The sequence below is a fragment of the Erpetoichthys calabaricus genome, chromosome 18 (genome assembly GCF_900747795.2).
Source record: "Erpetoichthys calabaricus chromosome 18, fErpCal1.3, whole genome shotgun sequence".
Classification (NCBI taxonomy): domain Eukaryota; kingdom Metazoa; phylum Chordata; class Cladistia; order Polypteriformes; family Polypteridae; genus Erpetoichthys; species Erpetoichthys calabaricus.
This window is the reverse complement of record NC_041411.2, coordinates 5424843-5444270: the sequence shown is the minus strand read 5'-3', so window position 1 is coordinate 5444270 and position 19428 is coordinate 5424843. Positions and strand designations below refer to the sequence as shown.

Here is a 19428-nt window from a genome sequence, read left to right as displayed (position 1 = left end):
GAAGCGTCTGCCTGACTGTGGTCGGCCACGCGCATTACCCACAGTTCTCCGGGCGGCGGCCGCCAATGCTTCCGAGCTCGCGCAAGAACCTCGCGCCAAGTCGCGCATCCTCTTCGATGTGACAGCCAGTCTGCTCCACGCACAAACATGAATGCCGCACGCGTCCTCTCCTTCGGGATTTACGGTGTAATCGCCGTAGTCATCGCTTTCATCTCCTTGCCTCACACCTGTGCCCTGCACACTAAAGGTGCCCTCCCTCTGGACTCAATAACTTTCCAAAAGGTAACGGTGCTTTTTGCTACTTTTGTAGGTTGTGAGACGGTAACCGTTAAGTCAGCAGCTGTCATCCGCACTACTAGGAAGAGCCCCGGCAGACACAATCGTTTGAAGATGTGTAGCGTGATCCGCTTTTGTTATTCGTTTTGCTGGCGTTGTGCTAGATGTTTATATTATTATATACTTTCACGTAATCCGCGTTGATTTTTTAATGTGTTTTGTGATTCCAGTATCATGTTACTGTGTTTTATCGACGCCTTCCTTATTTTCCTCTAAATAACGTTTCAGAACCCCGTCAAGAGCCCGCGGTTTACAAAGCGTTGATCGTCACAGTGAAATCAGAAAATAAAGGGCAAAAACGTTAAAGTCCTACAGTGAATATGCAACTTGGTAATAGATTTTAAGGCTTGTGGTTTTTAACATTTCTTATTTCCTTTATTGCTTTCCGACTTTCCGCCTCAACCAATAATACGACGAAGCGTATTTACGGAGTGTGGACTAGCCAATCGCGCGAGACCATGTGGCGCTGGAAGGCGCCAGTGCGCAGACTCGACTTTCATTCATTGCACCTGCCGCCCGTTCGCTCGCGGTTTCAGAATCGGATAAAGTGGCTGCTCACACTTAAAATCGTTCATTGAGCTTTGTACTTCGGTGTCGTTTAATAATCTAATCCCGAGGTACTCACATTCAGACCCAGAGACCCCATATAAACTAACTCGTTATGTAGTTTAGATAAATTTGAGTAATCGCAAGGAGAAATATAAAGCAACAGAAACATGAAAAAATAAAGATACAGACTCATAGTATAAATAATACAATCAATCACTAAATAAGTATTAAACAGAAAAAATATAAAGCAACAGAAACATGAAAAAATAAAGATACAGACTCACAGTATAAATAATACAATCAATCACTAAATAAGTATTAAACAGAAATAGCAAAATTATACAAGTGAGCTTTAAGAGTATAAAGCATTTAGTCTGGGCATATAAATAATACAATCAATCACTAAATAAGTATTAAACAGAAATAGCAAAATTATACAAGTGAGCTTTAAGAGTATAAAGCATTTAGTCTGGGCATATAAATAATACAATCAATCACTAAATAAGTATTAAACAGAAATAGCAAAATTATACAAGTGAGCTTTAAGAGTATAAAGCATTTAGTCTGGGCCATCACAAGGAAGCCATTATAATTACTGTACATGAAAGCAGCGGTCAGAAAAGGCCCTACGATGCACTTTTTAAACATACCATGGTGGAATGAGCCTGTGGATAAAAGTGGTCCAGGGCAGCAGGTACTGGAGGAAATTTTTGATAGTGGTGCTCAATTTCACTACTATCCCCTTTTTCCAAAACCCCTTCCAGTGTGTCCATGGTTGGCCTAATAATGGAGCAGATATTCCTGGTAAGGTGGTTGAGGTCATTTTACGTCTTTTGAACTCCAGTTGCATCCCCAGCAGACCACAGCATAAAACAACACATTGGTTACTATGGACGGGTAAAGCATTTCTAGAAGCTGGCTGCGCATTAAGCTCTGGCCCCTCTTGTGCGACATGGCTGTGTTGTGTCACTCCCCAGGTAGCCGTTGCTCCGCACCACACTCTTCTCTCTGCCTAAATGGCGACTGGTTGCAGAGGCCCTGTGGCACATTGGACGTCCTCTACCAGCTCTATGGTTTTGCTGACGTTGAGCCTTAAATGTTTCGCCTTGCCCAACATGCCCCTCCTGTACTCCATTATTAATGCAGCCTGCGATGGAGGACTCATCTTGATATTCACCTGAGGTGGCAAGCGCTGGTATGATACTGGAAGTCCTTTGTGTGGAAAGTGAACAGGCAGGAAGACAGAAGAATTCCCTGAGGTGCGGCACCCAAGCGACACACACCCTAAATTTCTTACCCTGTTTTCTGGTAGCTGGGTAGTCCATGATTTAGAAGAGCATGGGGGGGCTTCTAGATACCCAGCCTTGAGCTTTTTACCCAGACAATGAGACAAAATGGCATTAAAGACACTGGGAAAATCCCACTTTCTCTGGTTTTGTATCCAACCAGACATTACAAACTGGTTATGCTCTTATTTTTTTTTTTGAATGGAGCAAGAATTTGTGTTTTTTCCTTTTAAATATTTTAAAGTTATGCTTATATAGACAATAAACGTACTAATAACGAACACACAAGTGAAGTAGTTGCATCTTTCAGAGCCATTTGCTCCGGCGTCTGCTCTGCTCATCTATCTGTGCTCAGATACCATTAAGAAAGCAAACTTCACAGAAAAAATGATTTAAAACAATAACAATAAAGATGTAGAAAATATACAAGTATGTCTTCTTATGCCACTACAAAGAAAAACAAAAACACAATGAAGGTTATGTCCATGATAAAAAAAAGAGAGCAACTGCGTCTTTTGCCTTCTTTCCATTCCAGCGTGGTGATAATTTAATATCTGCAGATGTCCACTAATGCAGCCCTGCTACACTCACTCCTATCTGGTGCTGCTCAACTGATAAGCTAATTAAACATGGAGATGAATTAAAGGTAACAACGCCTGACCGCTTGAGAAACTGGTTGGTATAAAAACCCGCAGCCACGGGGGTCTCCCAGCACTGACCTTATCAAACGAGACATCATTTCAGTCTCTCGCGTCTAGAGGTCTGATTTCCGCAGCAGTTGGCATTGATGGTCACCGTGTGCCACTGCTCTAGTAGTACATGGTCTGCTGTGTTTTGAAATTCTAGCTGGCAACAAACTCGTGAAGGTGGCACAGTGAGGAGCCCAGCACGGGATCTGCCCATGCAGAGTATGCGCCTCTGGTCTCCCTCTTCGGGTAAGTCAGTGAATGAGGCCTGTGGTGGACTAGCACCTTCTCCAGGGGTTGGTCCTCCATGACCCTCTTCCTGCCTCGTGCCCAATTTTTTCTAAGATACACCCCAGTCCCTGCAAGGGATCAATAAGGTTTACAAAAGAAAAGTGACAAAGTTGATTAAAAACCGACAACCCACCACCGTAAAACTCATTATTTCAGTCTTAACACCACAGGAGGACACAAAGCAGCAATCCCATAAATGGCTGCTGCCTGGGTTTGAATTTCCATCCATTGATACCTGAGTAGCCCTATGGGGAAGAGGAGTTGTTCACACATTCCAACATTGGGTGGGAGCTGGAGCGGTTTTATTTTTTAACTAGTTCCGGAGAGGGGGTGGCACGGTGGTACAGGGTAATGCTGCGGCCTCACAGTAAGGACAAAAGGGTTCACATCTCAGGTCCTCATTGCATGCATGGAGTCTGAACGTTCTGGGCTTCCTCCCCCAATCCAAAGACATGCAGGTTTGGTAGACTGGCGCTGCTAAACTGGCCCCTCCGGTGTGACTGGTTATGTGTGTTTATGAGAGTTTGTCCTCTGATGGGCTGTCGTCCTGTCCTATCCAGGATTGGTTTCTGCTTTACTCCCTGTGCCAGCTGAGATAGACCCCCCCCACCACCCTGTTCAGGATGAAGTGCACTACAAAATGACTGATTATCATAAGGTTGAATCCCCATAACAGTTTTAACTGGAAAATATCAGAAGCATTTGTTGAATGTCCCTTGCAAAAATAAAGTGAGAGACCACACTTCCCATTCAACTGTATGCATCCTAGAGGCTGTGGATTGAAGGGGTCTCAGGTGTGTCTGGCATTGACCGTATAGCTTGACTTGCTGCTGTCAGAAAATTTCAGAAAGCAACACACCACTGCACTTCAAAACAGGTCATCCACCTGCAGCTACGCGTGGTCAGGCCCGGCAGGCCACCTAAAGTTCTCACTTAATCCATCTATGAAAAGCTCAGGTTGCTCCTCGAAGAGATGTTGGGGAGACCAATAGCGGGCACCTACTCTGTGGTGTAGTGACAGGGACACTGTGTCGTAAAAATGAGTCCGTCCTTGAAATGAGATGTAAAACCGAGGTCCTGATTCTTCTGTGGTCATAGAAGATCATCAGGTGTTGGGCGAGTCCCCATGTCCTGACCAAATTGCCCATCATGGCCCCCTAATCATCCCCTGTCTCAAATTGGCTAAAGTTCACCAGCTAATAGCTCTAACTGACCATCTGTCTCTCACCACCTAACTGTTAATGTGTGGTGAGCATACTGGAGCAAAAAATGGCTGCCATCTCATCATCCAGTTGGATGCTGCTGGACGAAGTGTCCCCCTCTGTCTATGTATAGCGCCTTGAGTGGCTAAACAACCGCTACCGGCAATGTATAGAATGCCTGTTGTTTTTGGGCAAAGTATGAAATATCAGAATTATTTTAATATTATATATACTTTCCCTAGGCATTATATAGAATGACAAATGCTATTTAGGCAAAGTCATGAAAAGGCTTTTATTGAAAAGACGTATATGAAAATGAAAGAAATACTCATTAAGGTATAGGAAAACGAGAAAATAAAATATGGGCCTACTTGTTGCAACAAGGAATGAGTTTTATTTTAAATTGCACTTGTCTCTCTCACAAAAAAGAAAAACTTGAAGAGAGTCATGAAAAGGCCTTCATTAAAAATACATAAATGAAAAGAAAATACAGAACTTTATTACTGAAAAAAAAAAAAATAATAATGCCTTGCCACATGACATTAGAAACGTCGTCATTAGCGGGAGTATTTTATACTTCGCTGGTTTGTCTTTTGGCATTGCATAGAATGCAGGGCCGGATTTTCCTATAGGCTAACTAGGCTTCAGCCTAGGGCCTCAAGATCAAGAGGGGCCTACATTCAAATTGTTAGCAAAATTAAAATTACACTATTCTAAAAACAGTGAACACTAAAACACTGAACCGAAAATAAGGAGAAATTCTACGCATATGACTAATAAACAAACATAAAAAATGTATTGGTTAAGATCAACGCGTATTACGTATTTTATTATCTCTCATGTAATTTACAAACTTAAAAATGGAAGGTGAAAGGGCCTCATAAGTGGAATAGCCTAGGGCCTCTTTTCATATAAATCCGGCCCTGATAGAATGCCTAGGAAATGTGTGCCATATTAATCGTTTCATACATTGACGTCCAATTTTCGCCATTCTATACAACGTGCGCTCGTCTGTCTGTCCGTTTTTCACGAAAGAACTACTTAAACGGATTTAGATAGGTAGATAGAGATACTTTATTAATCACAAGGGCAAATTCACATTCGATTTTAGATTCAGGATTTAGATCGGGTTTTATTTTTCTTTAATTTGCTGGAACAGTCCGGATGATTTTGCGACTTCTGTCATCGCGCTAAATTTCATAGTCCGCTTGCGGTGTCGATTTTTTCGCGCGAATCCGAGGCAGGAGGAAGTGGGCGGGGCCCTCCTCACTCCCGCGCGCGCCACCGTTCGAGCCGCTCTGATGTGGCATTGGCCAGAGGGGTTTTTAACCCTCGCATTCCTCTAATCGCGACAATTCAGGAGTTTACAGCTCCCGGTGAAGTTTTACATCGCTTTCTCCCGAGTTAGTTCCCCAGGAAGCCTATATGTGCTCGCCACTGATAGCAAAACCCAAAATATTGTATATCAACAGGCGCTCGTATATATGCGAAATTGTTCTGAATACAAATTACCTTTTTTATTAATTTTTAACGTTTGTCCTGTTTCACAATTACACAGGCGGAGCGGCGGGGGACAGCTAGTAATTATTAAAAACAAACAAACACGAAAGCAACTAGAGCACTGTGCATTACAAATGGGGCAGCACACCTTTGTAAATTGCTAGAACACAAACTACACGCAAAGAGGATGTCGGATTCCACGAATGGAGAGTTGCAGTAGTTGGAGTTAAATTAATGTCAGAAAGTGCTTTAAAAGTCACCAGTTATCAGCTCTGGGCAAAATGCGAGGAGCACTACTGTGGTGAACTAATCCAGCCCATCACACAATACAAAAGACTTCTCTTCTAATTAGATGTGAACTACCGAGTTGGGGGGCAAAGCTTCTGTCCTTCTGCTTCACTAGTCGGCCATCTGACCTTTGTGTTTGAATTGTTAGTATAAACCGATTGCAATCTGGGCGTCCTGCTGCCTCTAAATATACAAACTCCACTCCAGCACACCAGCCGCTGTCTCCCGTCTTGTGTAAACGTCTCCCATTTTCAAACATCCTAGCGATACGATTAGAAAAAGCAGGATGGGGAAGCAGCGGCCTCAAATTGTATTCATACCGACTGGGGTGTCATGTTCAACAGCAGAACGTTGCTGTGGTTTGGCCACGTCTGCCTGTTCTTTCCTTGACAATGCCGTCATTAGTTTTTCACACTTTGCTCAGTGGCATTGCATTTTTTTTTTGTCATAAATCGCATTTTTTCCTTTACACTGAGCTCATCCTACCAGTAACACATCTCAGACCTACCAGAAGCTGAAACGCGATTATTCACCCTAAATGGCATCAAACTAAAGCCAAAGATATTGCACAATAAGGACGAGATGTTGGCAGGCACGTCTTGCGCTTGAGGTTAGTTTGGGCTGGCTGCATTCTAGTTCAGGACAGGCCCATTAAGCGCTGGCAGTCGTCACATTTGCCTGTTTAATGATCGGTCTCTGCAAGGCGCTGCTGCCCTACTGGCATTGCAACCAAATCGGGAATACATAAGGGGGGGGGGGGGGGGGGGGATTGGCTATGCCACCTTATTTAATGTTTATTTGCAGTGCTTGGTAGAGGAAGAGCATGTTGTACTACGTGGCATGGGTGATGCAATAATCTTCAAATTAAAGACTCCTTTTGTTTCCACGTAATTCTAATTATTTTATCCAAATGCTTACTTTAAAGACAAAGTATACATGTTAATAAATCTGCAAGTGAATTGTATTATAAATTGCTACTGGCTTCTAAATTATAAGCTGCAGTGTAGGTGTTATTCCGCTCATACTCCATACTCCGAACCTGCTGTTAAATGAAGTGTTGGGATTGAGGAGACGTGTACACGAGACCACACAACGAGATTTGACTTTCATATAACAAATAAAAATCAGCTGCTCCCCTAAATCCTTAGAATTAGCAAATCACTTTTGGTTTGTTTCCTTTGCTGGCAATCTGACAGTATCACTAAACGCACCGTGTTTATTCTGCACGGAGTGAAAGCCCAAGTCCTCTTTTCTGTTTTGTAAAATTAAAATTTGTTTGTTTCAGGCCCGTCGGTAAATGAGCAACTGGGCCTGCTGAGCCAAGTAACCGCTCCCTCTTTCGCTTTTCTCCAGTTGAGGATTAAACAGATCGATTACTTATTACACAGATTACAAACAAGCCTGGCTCACCGATAAAAATAAGACTCCTCAGCTCCTCAAGGCGCCAACCCGCAAAAGCAACTTTGCTAACATGGATGAACCGGCTCTTCACCTCGCAGAATAACCACCTCCACTTTCAGCAAGGTGTCTAGACTAGCATTCAAGAAGCGTCACCTTTGAGGCACCTGCAAACCGGGCACCTTGGAATGTTCCGGAATCTTCACCACACTTCCTCCCAGTTCCAAGTTCACTATAAGCCAACATGGCTGGGCACCTACGTACCTGCCCTGGTAAAGGTTCAGCACTCTCAGTCCTCCAGTTTGGGCCGCCACACATACCATAGCACACTCACCTGACCTGGCACCTCCATTTTAAACTCTCCCGTGTCACTTCAGTGCTCATCTGCTGTCATACACCCTGGAAACAAATCGTCAATCATCAAGCTTCTAACCTGACAGCGCAGCCTCAGAAAGGGGACTGGGCACATCTGCAGTGTAGAAAAAGGATATGTGTCTGTGTGTCCGTCTAGTTGCTGTGTCTCAGTCATTGCCAAAGACGGCCCATCACAAGTATTTTTAGTAATAAAATGAATTGCATTTGTCATTCCAACAGATGGCACATCAACAGATTTTGCAATAAAGCACATTTGTCATTCCAACAGATGGCACATCAACAGATTTTGCAATAAAACGCATTTGTCATTCCAACAGATGGCACATCAACAGATTTTGCAATAACACGCATTTGTCATTCCAACAGATGGCCCATCACAAGTATTTTTAGTAATAAAATGAATTGCATTTGTCATTCCAACAGATGGCACATCAACAGTTTTTGCAATAAAACGCATGTCATTCCAACAGATGGCACATCAACAGATTTTGCAATAACACGCATTTGTCATTCCAACAGATGGCACATCAACAGATTTTGCAATAAAGCGCATTTTTCATTCCAACAGATGGCACATCAACAGATTTTGCAATAACACGCATTTGTCATTCCAACAGATGGCACATCAACAGATTTTGCAATAACACGCATTTGTCATTCCAACAGATGGCCCATCACAAGTATTTTTAGTAATAAAATGAATTGCATTTGTCATTCCAACAGATGGCACATTAACAGTTTTTGCAATAAAACGCATGTCATTCCAACAGATGGCACATCAACAGTTTTTGCAATAAAATGCATTTGTCATTCCATTAGGTGGCGCATCACAAGCATTAGTAGTGCTTTTACAGATTCGATGATGACATTTAACAGAGACATATGCATTGCACTGGTGACGTTAACACTGAGGTCTACGCTGAATACTTAACACTTCAACCCATCTTAGAAAGGTAGCACAGATATTAAAAGGTAAAGTGTCCATGTTGCTGTGTGTCCATCCAGTTGCTATCTTTCTTACAGATAGTGCCTCACACACATTAACACTGTTTTTACAAAGCCCACACCAAATGGCATATAACAGAGACATACACATTGCACACACATTTGTAGTAATGCATTTTATTACTACAGATGTTTGTGATGCACCACCTGTTGCAATGACAAATGCAATTCATTTTAATACAGCATGCAGTAATACTGTACATTTTAATGGATGTTGCACTGTAAATATTATCGCTGAGGTCTGTGTAGATTACTTAGATTTCAACTCATCTGACGGGTGGCACAGCTACTCCATACTAATAAAAGGTTAAGTGTCTGTAACTACAAAAGAAGGCACATCATAATGCATTAACACTGCTGTTATGAATCTCATACCAAATTGTATAGAACATAGACATTACATAGATAGATAGATAGATAGATAGATAGATAGATAGATAGATAGATAGATAGATAGACGCCATAGAGATGTGCCCATAAACCATTTCTATTTAAATATTGCCCACAGACAACAACTTGCTTCCAATTTCTGGTTTAGGAAATTAATGAAAAGCGTGCAAATTAGCAGTATTTTAAAATGCTAATGCTATCTTAATTTGTCTTTTTATTTCAAAGGTCATTTCCAATCAGAAATTTGTGCTGGTGAGATTCGATACTCAGTATCCATACGGAGAAAAGCACGACGAGTTTAAGACGCTTGCGGCCAGTTCGGCCTCTGGCCCAGATTTTGTTTTGGCAGAAGTTGGCATATCAGGTAAGGTTCTTCTATTTTATATGAGCCATCCCCGCTGCCCCGCCCACATAGTAATGAGACAGGACAGTGAGGAGGGTCCCACCCGACTCCTCACTCCTGACGTCACACTTCCCCCTCCCCTCGGGCCCACAGCCTTTCTCTCGGATAAGCGCGAATACATTTGTACCACAACCGAACTCTGATACATAGCGCGATGAGAGAAGTCGTGAAATCAACCGGAATGTTTAAGAAAATTCTAGAAAAAAACTCAATCTAAATCCGTGAAGTAGTTATCTTGTGAAAAGCGGACAGACATACAGGCAGATGTTAGATTTTATATATTAGTAAACCTTCAAACTAATGTGCAGTTAGTGTCTCAACAGCATTTCTGGAGCTTAGTAGAGCGAGATAACTAGAAGAACCTTCACCAATGGGCTCTGAAAATGTCTGCTTTGTTTGGGTCTCCATACCTCTGTGAGTCTGACATGACTGTCATGAAGTCAAAGTTCAGAACAAGACTGACAGACCAACACTGAAATGACTCCAGAAGAGTGAACCTCAGTGGCTCCACTCCACCGTACACCTCAGTGCCAGCCATCTGACTAACTACAAAAACACATCACACATGTGACTGGACCTGTGAATAAAGTGACACAGTGACATGTGACAAAATGACAAATGAAGAAGTCAGATCTGTGGATTTGGAATTGCATTGTTTTGTTTTAGTGCACTTGCAGGTGAACTAAATATTTTTTGTGATGTTTTAATGCAAGAGTTCCCAAACTTTTTTCAGCCGCAGACCCCTTTACCAAAAACTTTTAAAACCGTCGACCCCCTAATTACATGCAATGGTTTTTCATATCCGCACTTGCTTTGATATGTTCGATAAGACAATGAACAGACATGTTTGTGCTACATGTATTTTCATGCATTCTTACGTGTGACTCTTTTAATGACACATTTTACCTTTTCGTTTGCATATTTGGTATGTAATGTGTTTTTTTTAAACGATTTTACTTCTTAATTAGGTACCTATTGGAATCATAGATATTTTGAAGTAACAAACAAATAGCAGTAGTAAGGGGGTCTATTTTTGCTGTTGTTGACTCCCAAATTTTTTCATTGAAACTATCGACCCCTAGAAAGTTCAAATCGACCCCAGGGGGTCAATATCGACCACTTTGGGAACTCTTGTTTTAATGCATAATGTGAGTTGTGGACACCGACATTTTGTAAATGTTCAGGCAAAACGAGCTTATTCAGTTTGTTTGGGTTGAAATGAGCGATGAGAAGAAACGATAGAAAACTGGAGGAGCTCTCGGCCATTTTCATTTTGTAAAAGTAGCTCTCGGGGGGGGGGGGAAAGGCTTGGAGACCCCTGCTGTATTAAGTAGGTTTAGGAGTGTTCAATATTACAGTCCTTTTTTTAACTTTACGGTTAGAGTCTAGATTGGTGATTTGTAACCCCAACTATTTTATCTGTCCACCCCCAGTTGTTGGGGATTCCCTGAACTTTCAAAATTACTTTCTCATTGTTATAACTGTGGCCACAATTGTCTGCTTTCCAAAACTTCTGCAGCTTCTGCTTTCTAAAAGGGGTCCGGGAAAAGGAGCGTGACTCGTGGACACGTATGCAGAGGATTCTAGAGTTCAGATGTCTATTTTAACAGTTTGAGTGAAAATCCAAAGCAAGACGGTTTACACAAAAATAAAGAGATTGATAACACAGAAGGGAAGACGTTTCTTTCTTGTTCGGTTTCTTTGAGTTTCTAAGTTCTCTATGTAACGTACTCTCATATGATGTCATTTTAAAATGTACGCCATTTCCGTTTTAAGTCTTTCAGGTGTAAAAGTCTCCACTATGCCAGCTCCTTCCTTTACCATTATGGAGTTCAAACACTCAGTGAAACAAAGTCAGTAAGTAAGCTTGGACATCTCTCAAGTATAAAGCCAAATGAAAGCACGTCCGCCACACGTAATCCTATTTGTGACCAGTTTTTTTTGTTTTTGTTCTTTATTTCGCCTTATACAATTTCTTGTATTAGGAATTTGGTAGTTTTCGCATACCCCTTGGGGTCAGAGCACAGGGTCAGCCATTGTACAGCGCCCCTGGAGCAATTACAGGTTAAGGGCCTTGCTCAAGGGCCCAGCAGAGCAGTGGCCTTTTTGGCATTGACGGGGATTCAAACTGGCAACCTTCGGGATACCAGCGCAGCTCCTTAGCCTCAGAGCCACCACTCCGCCATAGTGGAGCACAGCCCTTTGCTTTTAAAACACACAAGACCCCCAACCCTAATTAACAAGCCGTGTGCATCTGAAGACAAGACAGAAACCTGGCAGCTTCCTCACAGAAGGGGGCCGAGTAATCTCATTTTCTCTGCTCGCTTCTTTCATGGAGGATGGCCTGGGAAGGATTCACCAAGGCCCACACTTCACTTGTCCAGCTCCAGAATGCTAACAATTAAAAATACTAACGTGGGTTTGTCCAATTTTTTTTTTCTTTCTTACCTCAAGTCTTTAAATATTAGTGACAGTCACAGATCTGCCCTGCCTACTAAACATGACGTTCCTCCGTGCGTCTCTTTATTCTTCTTGCTGATCACACTGGCCTTTAAGGGATTGAAAAGGAATTAACAATCAGCAAACAACACTGGTGGAAAATAATAATAATAATAATAATAAATTTTATTTATATTGCACTTTATATTTTAGCAATCCCAAAGTGGCCCATTACAAATACAAACTGTACATCCGCATGGTTACAAATACTAAATGGCATCTAATTTGGCTTTTCCGGAATATAAGAGAGCTTGGGGACACTGTTTAGATAAATCTTGTCACACACAGAGAGAGAACACGTCCTCCTGAGTGGGCCTCAGATCCACAGAAAGTGAGAGACGACTTTGTTTTATGATCTTTTCGCGTCTGCACTCTTATCTCTAGATTAAAAAGAGGAAGAGAACGTTTTACTGTAGTGACTGCTATGGCACAGTTCTCTTTTTTTTTTGTTTATTATTATCATCTCCTTGTCATAAACAGGGAACAGGGAGAAAGTGTCAGCTGTTCTGTACTCAGAATAATTAATTGTTCCTTCATTTTGTTTTTATTTTCCTAGGCTGAGACTTTGCCCTGCAGCTCTTTATCAAGTAACGACCGCTCATTCACACACACATTCTCAAAGCCGCTTAATCCAATTCAAGGGCACAGGGCAGCCAAATGCAGCTGACGGTCCCAGACAGGAGGACCCACATCTGCAGACACATGGCCAACCCGTGCGATCTTTGGGGACATGGGAGGAAAAACTAAGACAGACAAGACTGAATAGATAAGGACAGCTGCTGGATCCAAGATGTTGGACCCACGTGAGAGCAGCACTAGCCATATAAAAATATAAATAGTTAGAAACAAATGGGCAGGTCGGGTTGGGGGGGGGGCATGTACTGGTACAGCGTGTTGCTGCACCCACCACACGACTAAACAGGTTGGGATCCTGGTTGGCAACATATGCAGATGCACAGTCCAGTCCCACCCATCCACCAGCCGCTGCCAGGTGTTAGGTGGGCGTCCCCTTAGCCTCAACAATAAGCCGGATCACCCTCGGGTAATGGCGCCACATGGCCGTAGTGCCGTAACCGATGCCCCCTCACAATGCAGGTCATGTGCCTCATTCGGGACTCCATGAGCAACACAAAGTCAAACCAGTGGGACCCAAGGATTCTTCAAAAAGACGCACATGAAGGAGTCCAGTCTTCATCTGAAACAAAAGCACAGAAAACGTAACCAGGCGCCCCAGAGCCGTTGAATCAGCTCTCCCAGAATGACTCAGTGGAAATGTCTAAACAGCCGCAGCGAGCGCTCCAGACGTCTCCATTTCATTGTCACCGACTTTGCTTTGTGCAGATAATTAGAAGATGGACGCGATTCAGGAGCTCCACTGGACAGCCAATCAGATTGCAGGTTTACCTGACTTGAGTCAGATGGCCCCCTAATCTTAACCATAGGTTACCACTGACGTATAACATCAAGTGATGACCTCTCGAGTGGAGCCCTGGAGGTCTGCAGCTGGAGTCTCGACTGAATTAGAAGCCAGCCGTCTTGTTTGACGTGACTGTACGTTTCACTCAGCCACAGCTGCATTAGGCACCAACATGCGTGTTGTGCTGCTGGCTGTCGTGCCAACACACAACACTACATTGTGTACGGAGTTGTAAGAGCCGATACCTCAGTAGCAAGTCAACACCAAAACTTTGAAAACGTTCCAGTACCAGCTTTGTTACACTAATGGCAGTGGAGAGTGAACGTCGGCACCACATTGACGGAGGACTGCAAGGAACCTGGAGAGCGGAGAACAAACAGTACATGTGAAAATGTCTCACAGTGCTGATCAAACAGCACCCACGTTCACACGTGCTGAAAAACACCACACCTGAAAATGCTTTGTATGTGAGGCAGGAGAATTGTGGGAATTGTCCTTCTCTATCTTATACATTAATTGTCTACGCATGGAAGTGTGTGTGTGTGTCTGTCCGGCCCGGAAGTGAGAAGTGGAGACGGGGTAAGGGCTCTGCCTGGGAGGAAACGGAAAACTCGCTTAGCCGATAACACCACAAGCGAGGCGATACTGTCAGCAAAATGAAACCTCAGTAGAAGCTTAGCCGCTAACATCGGCAAAACGGTATCCCTTTTACTTCTCTTCCCGCCGCTAATACACAAGCGATTGTGAACACGTCGGCAAAACAAATCCTCATATGAGAGGGACGCCCAGAGTCGTTCCTTTCAATTACCTGACATCTCTACATTTCAATTTTTTTTCTTGACGATTTCAAAGCCCAGCACAGGCTTACACAGACAGTGCATATATAAAATGTCCGTCTGTCTGCCCGCTTTTCACTACTTAACAGATTTAGATCGGGTTTTTTTCTATAATTAGCTTGAACATTCCGGTTGATTTTGCAACTTCTCTCAGCTCGCTATTTATCAAGAGTTCTCTTGCAGTGGCGATATATTAACGCTAATCAGAGACAGAGGATGTGGCCCGAGGGGAGGGGGATGTGTGATGTCAGGAGTGGGGAGCCGGGCACTCACGCGCCAGCCTCTGTCGAAGTTGCTCTACCATTCGCCACATGTTGGAGTGTACCTTGCCTCCGCTTAGTCAGTGGTACCCGTTTATTGATTTTTAAAGTTGTCCTGTTTCACTACAACGTGGATGGGGCTGTGGGGGATGGCTAGTATTATAATAAAAATAAAAAAGCAGAAACACGCGAGCGCGCGCACACACACACACACACACAGATTTTCATTATTGCTACTGGCATCCTATTATGGGCTTAGTTCAGAAATAGCTTTGTGCCTGCTGTGAGTATACAATGCATTTTTATGACGACAAATGTTTGTGATGCACCCTCTGTTGGAATGACAGATCTAATGCATTTTATTCCTTCACACATTACAAGATACATTTCCAGTTAGCGGTACACTGCACATGTTAACGCTGAGGTCTACGTGGGCTACTTAGATTTCAGCCCGTCTTAGATGGCTAGCACAGCTGGCCCTTTATAAACCCTATGATGAAACCCCCAAGATTATTCAATTCCCCCCATTTGGAAGAATCCCAGTGTCTGTCACGCACCCAAGTTCAAGCCCTGCATTGTATTTTGATTTTTATGAACGCCAGTACTTGTTCATGTAAATGATAGTTGGGTTCCTATTTTTAAAGCTGCAGCTACTTTTAGTGTTTATATATTTTGTATTCTATTACAGAATAAGGCACAGTATTATCCACTTGAATTATGGAGGCACTTAAAATAAAGTTAAATGGGGTATCAAATAGAGAATAAAATTCTGCTAGTGTGCCATCCCTACAATGTTATACAAACTTAGTTTAGTGATCACATGTAAAATGTAGTATTTTATAAACTAAGAGCACAATCTAATAGAGGAACACTTCGGCCGTGTCGAGTCCCATGTGCCCACAGTGCATCCAAACAAACACACAGACGACATGCAAGGGGCTCACAAGCCTGCCCGCCCGTCTGACTTTCTGTCATGCTGAAGAGCTGCTCTAGCTGATAAGTGCTATCTGAACACCGCAGAGGCGGGGGGTTTCTACCAGTGACGAGCCCCAGCTTGGTGCCATCCTAAGGGTCTCGCTGGTCACTCTCTTCTTCTTCAGGCTGTCCTGTCTTCCTTTGGGACATGTCCATCCAATTCACACAAATCCTTACTGGGATGAGACTTCACGTTATTGTTGAATTCTTGTTTTTGCAGAAGGTAAGGCGGCCCTGAATATCCCAAGGGGTTGGTGACTGTCATTCTTTTGACACTCAAAGACAAGTTTGGAGGTCACAACCTTTGCCACTCCACTTGAATGATTTTTGTGCTTTTTCTGTTCCAGAGTACGGCGAAAAGGAGAACTTTGATCTGGGAGAGAAGTACAATGTGGACAAAGACAACTATCCCATATTCCTGCTGTTCAGTAATGGTGACCTGGAGCACCCCGTGCCCTACACAGGCCCGGTCAAAGTGGACAGCATCCAGAGGTGGCTTCGGCAGCAGGGAGTGTGGATTGGCCTGGCCGGCTGCTTACAGGCTTTTGATCAGCTGGCCGCTGCCATGTTGACCTCCTCTAACCCGGAGGACAAGCAAGCTGTGCTGGCAAGAGCCCAGGCGGAGCTGACCCAGGTGACAGGCGACCAGCGGTCATCGGCAGAGCAGTACGTGAAAATCATGAGCAGAATAGTGGATCAGGGTGACGGCTTCCCCGGCAAAGAAACAGAGAGGATCGGCCGTCTGCTCGAGAACGAGAAGATGAGCCCTGCCAAGAAAGAGGAGCTGGAAAAACGACTCAATATCCTCAGCTCGTTCCAGGTGGCAGACACCAAGAAAGATGAGCTCTAGCAGCAAAGACGGTGGGCACCGTGCGCTGACTGAACGTCTTACAGCCAAACTGTGAAGCCGGTGGGCCCCTGCGCGGGCTTTGGGGTGGGCACAATACCAAAATGAAAACCATTCTCAACCAAAATGAAACATTAGCCCCCCAGCTAATGTCAATCTTGATGGCACACGTCCACCCGCTCTGCCCCAACTCTCTCATGGTTGCCTACAGCATTTCAATAATCTTATTTTACAAGTGAATGTTGTCAATGACAGTTCAACGTTCAGATGCTTTGTTACAAAAATGCCTTTGGGGGATATGGGGGGGGGGCTTTGATCTCGAGGCACCAAATATTTTCAGAGTGTTCAAATAAATTACAATGCTTTAAAAAAATAAATAAATGACTGAACTTTACACCCCAAAATAACAAATGCATGTTCCGTATGTCACAGCACCGCAAATTCTAACAGTTACGTTGATGACTGAACCAAAGCCACCGAGCTCAACGGTTTTCACGTTTGTCTCTGGTGAGCTCGGGCCCAATGGAGTCGAGTCACTTCAGGCGTTTACGGGATTCAAACTGGCAACCTTCCGATTGGCACGCTGATCCCTAAGCCTCGGAGCAACCACTCTGCCCAAAAGGGAACTAAACTGCGTTCTGTACATCGTATTTGCTTCTTTACAACAACCGCTCGGTGATGCGAACTGTTATGTGTGTGAGATGTCACTTAGCTGGTTTGGCCGCATCTCCTACTCGATCGAGGGCGTCCTCAGTTTCCAGTTTCTCTAAAATGTTGTCTGTAAAAATACGCACGTTTCATCACCAACGTCTCAGCGTCTGTGAGGTTCATCACCAACGTCTCAGCGTCTGTGAGGTATGGTGCGTATGCACGTTTCAAGCCTCTTTGGGTGCTTTCTATACTCATGCATTATAAGCTTCTGAACAGCAAGACTTAACTCTTAACTGAGCAGCCAAAGAAGAAAACAAAGAACCACCTCACAGGTTCAGCTGGATAGTTGTTTGCAAACACAAATACCCTTCAAGGTAAATATAAAACCTTTACTCTACCTAGCGTTTTTATGTGGTGTACAAATTGTCAACAACTGCAGGAAAATTTCAGTATGGTCCAGACATATCTAGAATGTAAGCATACAATGATGGTCAGTTTGTATCCGGAGTAGCCTGGGGCCTCTCAATCTGGCACTCCTCAGATCCTGGAGACTAACTGACCAGCTCCGTCAACCCAGATTCTTGCATTTTTTTTTTTTTTTTTTTGGTGGTCACTTGACAAGGATGAGGGTCTGCAATCCCACCACTATACCGACTTCAAATCTTAACAGTCAGCCGAGTTGAGCTCAAACAGGCGAGTGAAGGACGACAATGGAGTGCATGTAACCTCAACACTAAGTCACTTTTAAAAGAAGCAACTAAAAACACTGACTGAACTCGAGAGAGGAGGAAGAGGCAGTCGGTTCAAATCCCATTACTGCAAGAACGGCTCCGACTCTGTTTTTGCACTTAACTTGAACATTGCTCCAGGTCTGCTGACCTAATTATCGGGGATAATTATTAACAACAGCGTACCAAATATCAACATGATGAGAAATAAAATAAACCAACCCTGGTATTCAAACCTGTCATCCAACGACCACAACCTTTCTCGGATTACGAACACCACAACTGGCTGGACCCTTTGGAGACAACAGCACACAAAGAACCTTTTACCACAGCAGGCTCTGGGCTTCAGTATTTGTTATTTAAAAAGTACCCCTAAAAGAAGGCTGCCCTCTAGCTTCACCTACTCTTCCTCCTGCTGCCATCGTTCCCCTTATCCGAGTGTCCAGACTAAGGAGAGCAGACCACTGAGCACATTAAAGCCCCTTCCCTCCTGACACTGGAGCGCGGACTGGCTGAGGGTAGACATCTCTCCTCTTTTCAGCTGCCAGCTCAGACCAACAGTTTTTAATGTCCGCCTGCTGGGTCCAGTCACGCCGCACAGCACATGGTGGTCTTTTTAACTTGGCTTCACCAGATCAATTCATAGGATTTGATACCTGGGTGTTGCCGGACATGATGGACTTTGTATGGCTGCCAACTTCTCCTTAACATCACTGTGAAGGAAGCTGGCTCAAAACAATGTTCCCCAAAGTTCCGTTAACACCACTGCCGTTGGGGGTCTTGGGCTGACATTTCACAAAGCCAGCGGGCCACACCCTTCAAAGAGGACATTAAAATGACCCAACCTTCTCCTTTTTGACTTTTCAGAATCCAAATAGAAATGGAAGGTCCCTGCACTGTGGTCCATTGCGGGAGCAATTTGAACTAAACTGGATTTTAATTTCCCCGAAGCTGCACAATAACAACCACAAAACACCACAGAATGGATGACGTATCCCTAAATCTGCTTCACTCAGTGTTTTTGGTTTTCCTCCTATACGCTTGTGCAACTCCAAAGAACTGGAGCTGGTCCTGCAGAACTCACAGGAGAAAGACAGTGGTGTCCATGTAAGCGTGCAGTGGGGTGACCAACGTACACACGGTGAAGGCATACCAACTTCTAGAAGGTGGTACTGAAATGAAACCCACAAAGCTAGCAAGAAGCAGAAGAATGACACACGGTAAAGCAATCGCAAGTGACGAGAGGCTTTGGCGTCTTCTGCCTCTCATTAGGATCATCTCTCTGAAGCCCGGATCAGCGTTAAGCCATCTGCTTTCAGAGTTAAGCTCTTGACAGATTAACAATTTAAGCTTGCTAAATCCAAAGCACCAATCTGGACCCAATGCCAGCTTCTTGACCTCCTGGTGCTGGGAAGCGGCATCTTAGAAAACTGTGACCGAGGAGGCGGAGCGGGGACACCATCCACGGCACACGTTCAAACGTCACAACTCAATCGTCTGAGGCAC

General features: G+C 43.8%; 1 protein-coding gene across 1 annotated transcript; it reads left to right on the top strand.

Moving 5' to 3' along the window:
• The first annotated feature begins 57 nt into the window (after window positions 1-57).
• On the top strand, window positions 58-16970 carry LOC114669154 (endoplasmic reticulum resident protein 29-like). Its single transcript, XM_028825294.2, has 3 exons — window positions 58-282; window positions 9532-9670; window positions 16044-16970. Exons 1-3 carry the CDS (start codon window positions 148-150, stop codon window positions 16544-16546), a joined length of 777 nt encoding a protein of 258 aa, XP_028681127.2. The 5' UTR covers window positions 58-147; the 3' UTR covers window positions 16547-16970.
• The last annotated feature ends 2458 nt before the right edge of the window (window positions 16971-19428 follow it).

Bases quoted from the DNA above. Each gene is read 5' to 3' on its own strand.
- LOC114669154 (XM_028825294.2), top strand. From the start codon at position 148: ATGAATGCCGCACGCGTCCTCTCCTTCGGGATTTACGGTGTAATCGCC. The intron at 283-9,531 runs GTAACGGTGCTT...TTTATTTCAAAG, and splicing joins ACTCAATAACTTTCCAAAAG to GTCATTTCCAATCAGAAATT. The intron at 9,671-16,043 runs GTAAGGTTCTTC...TTTCTGTTCCAG, and splicing joins GGCAGAAGTTGGCATATCAG to AGTACGGCGAAAAGGAGAAC.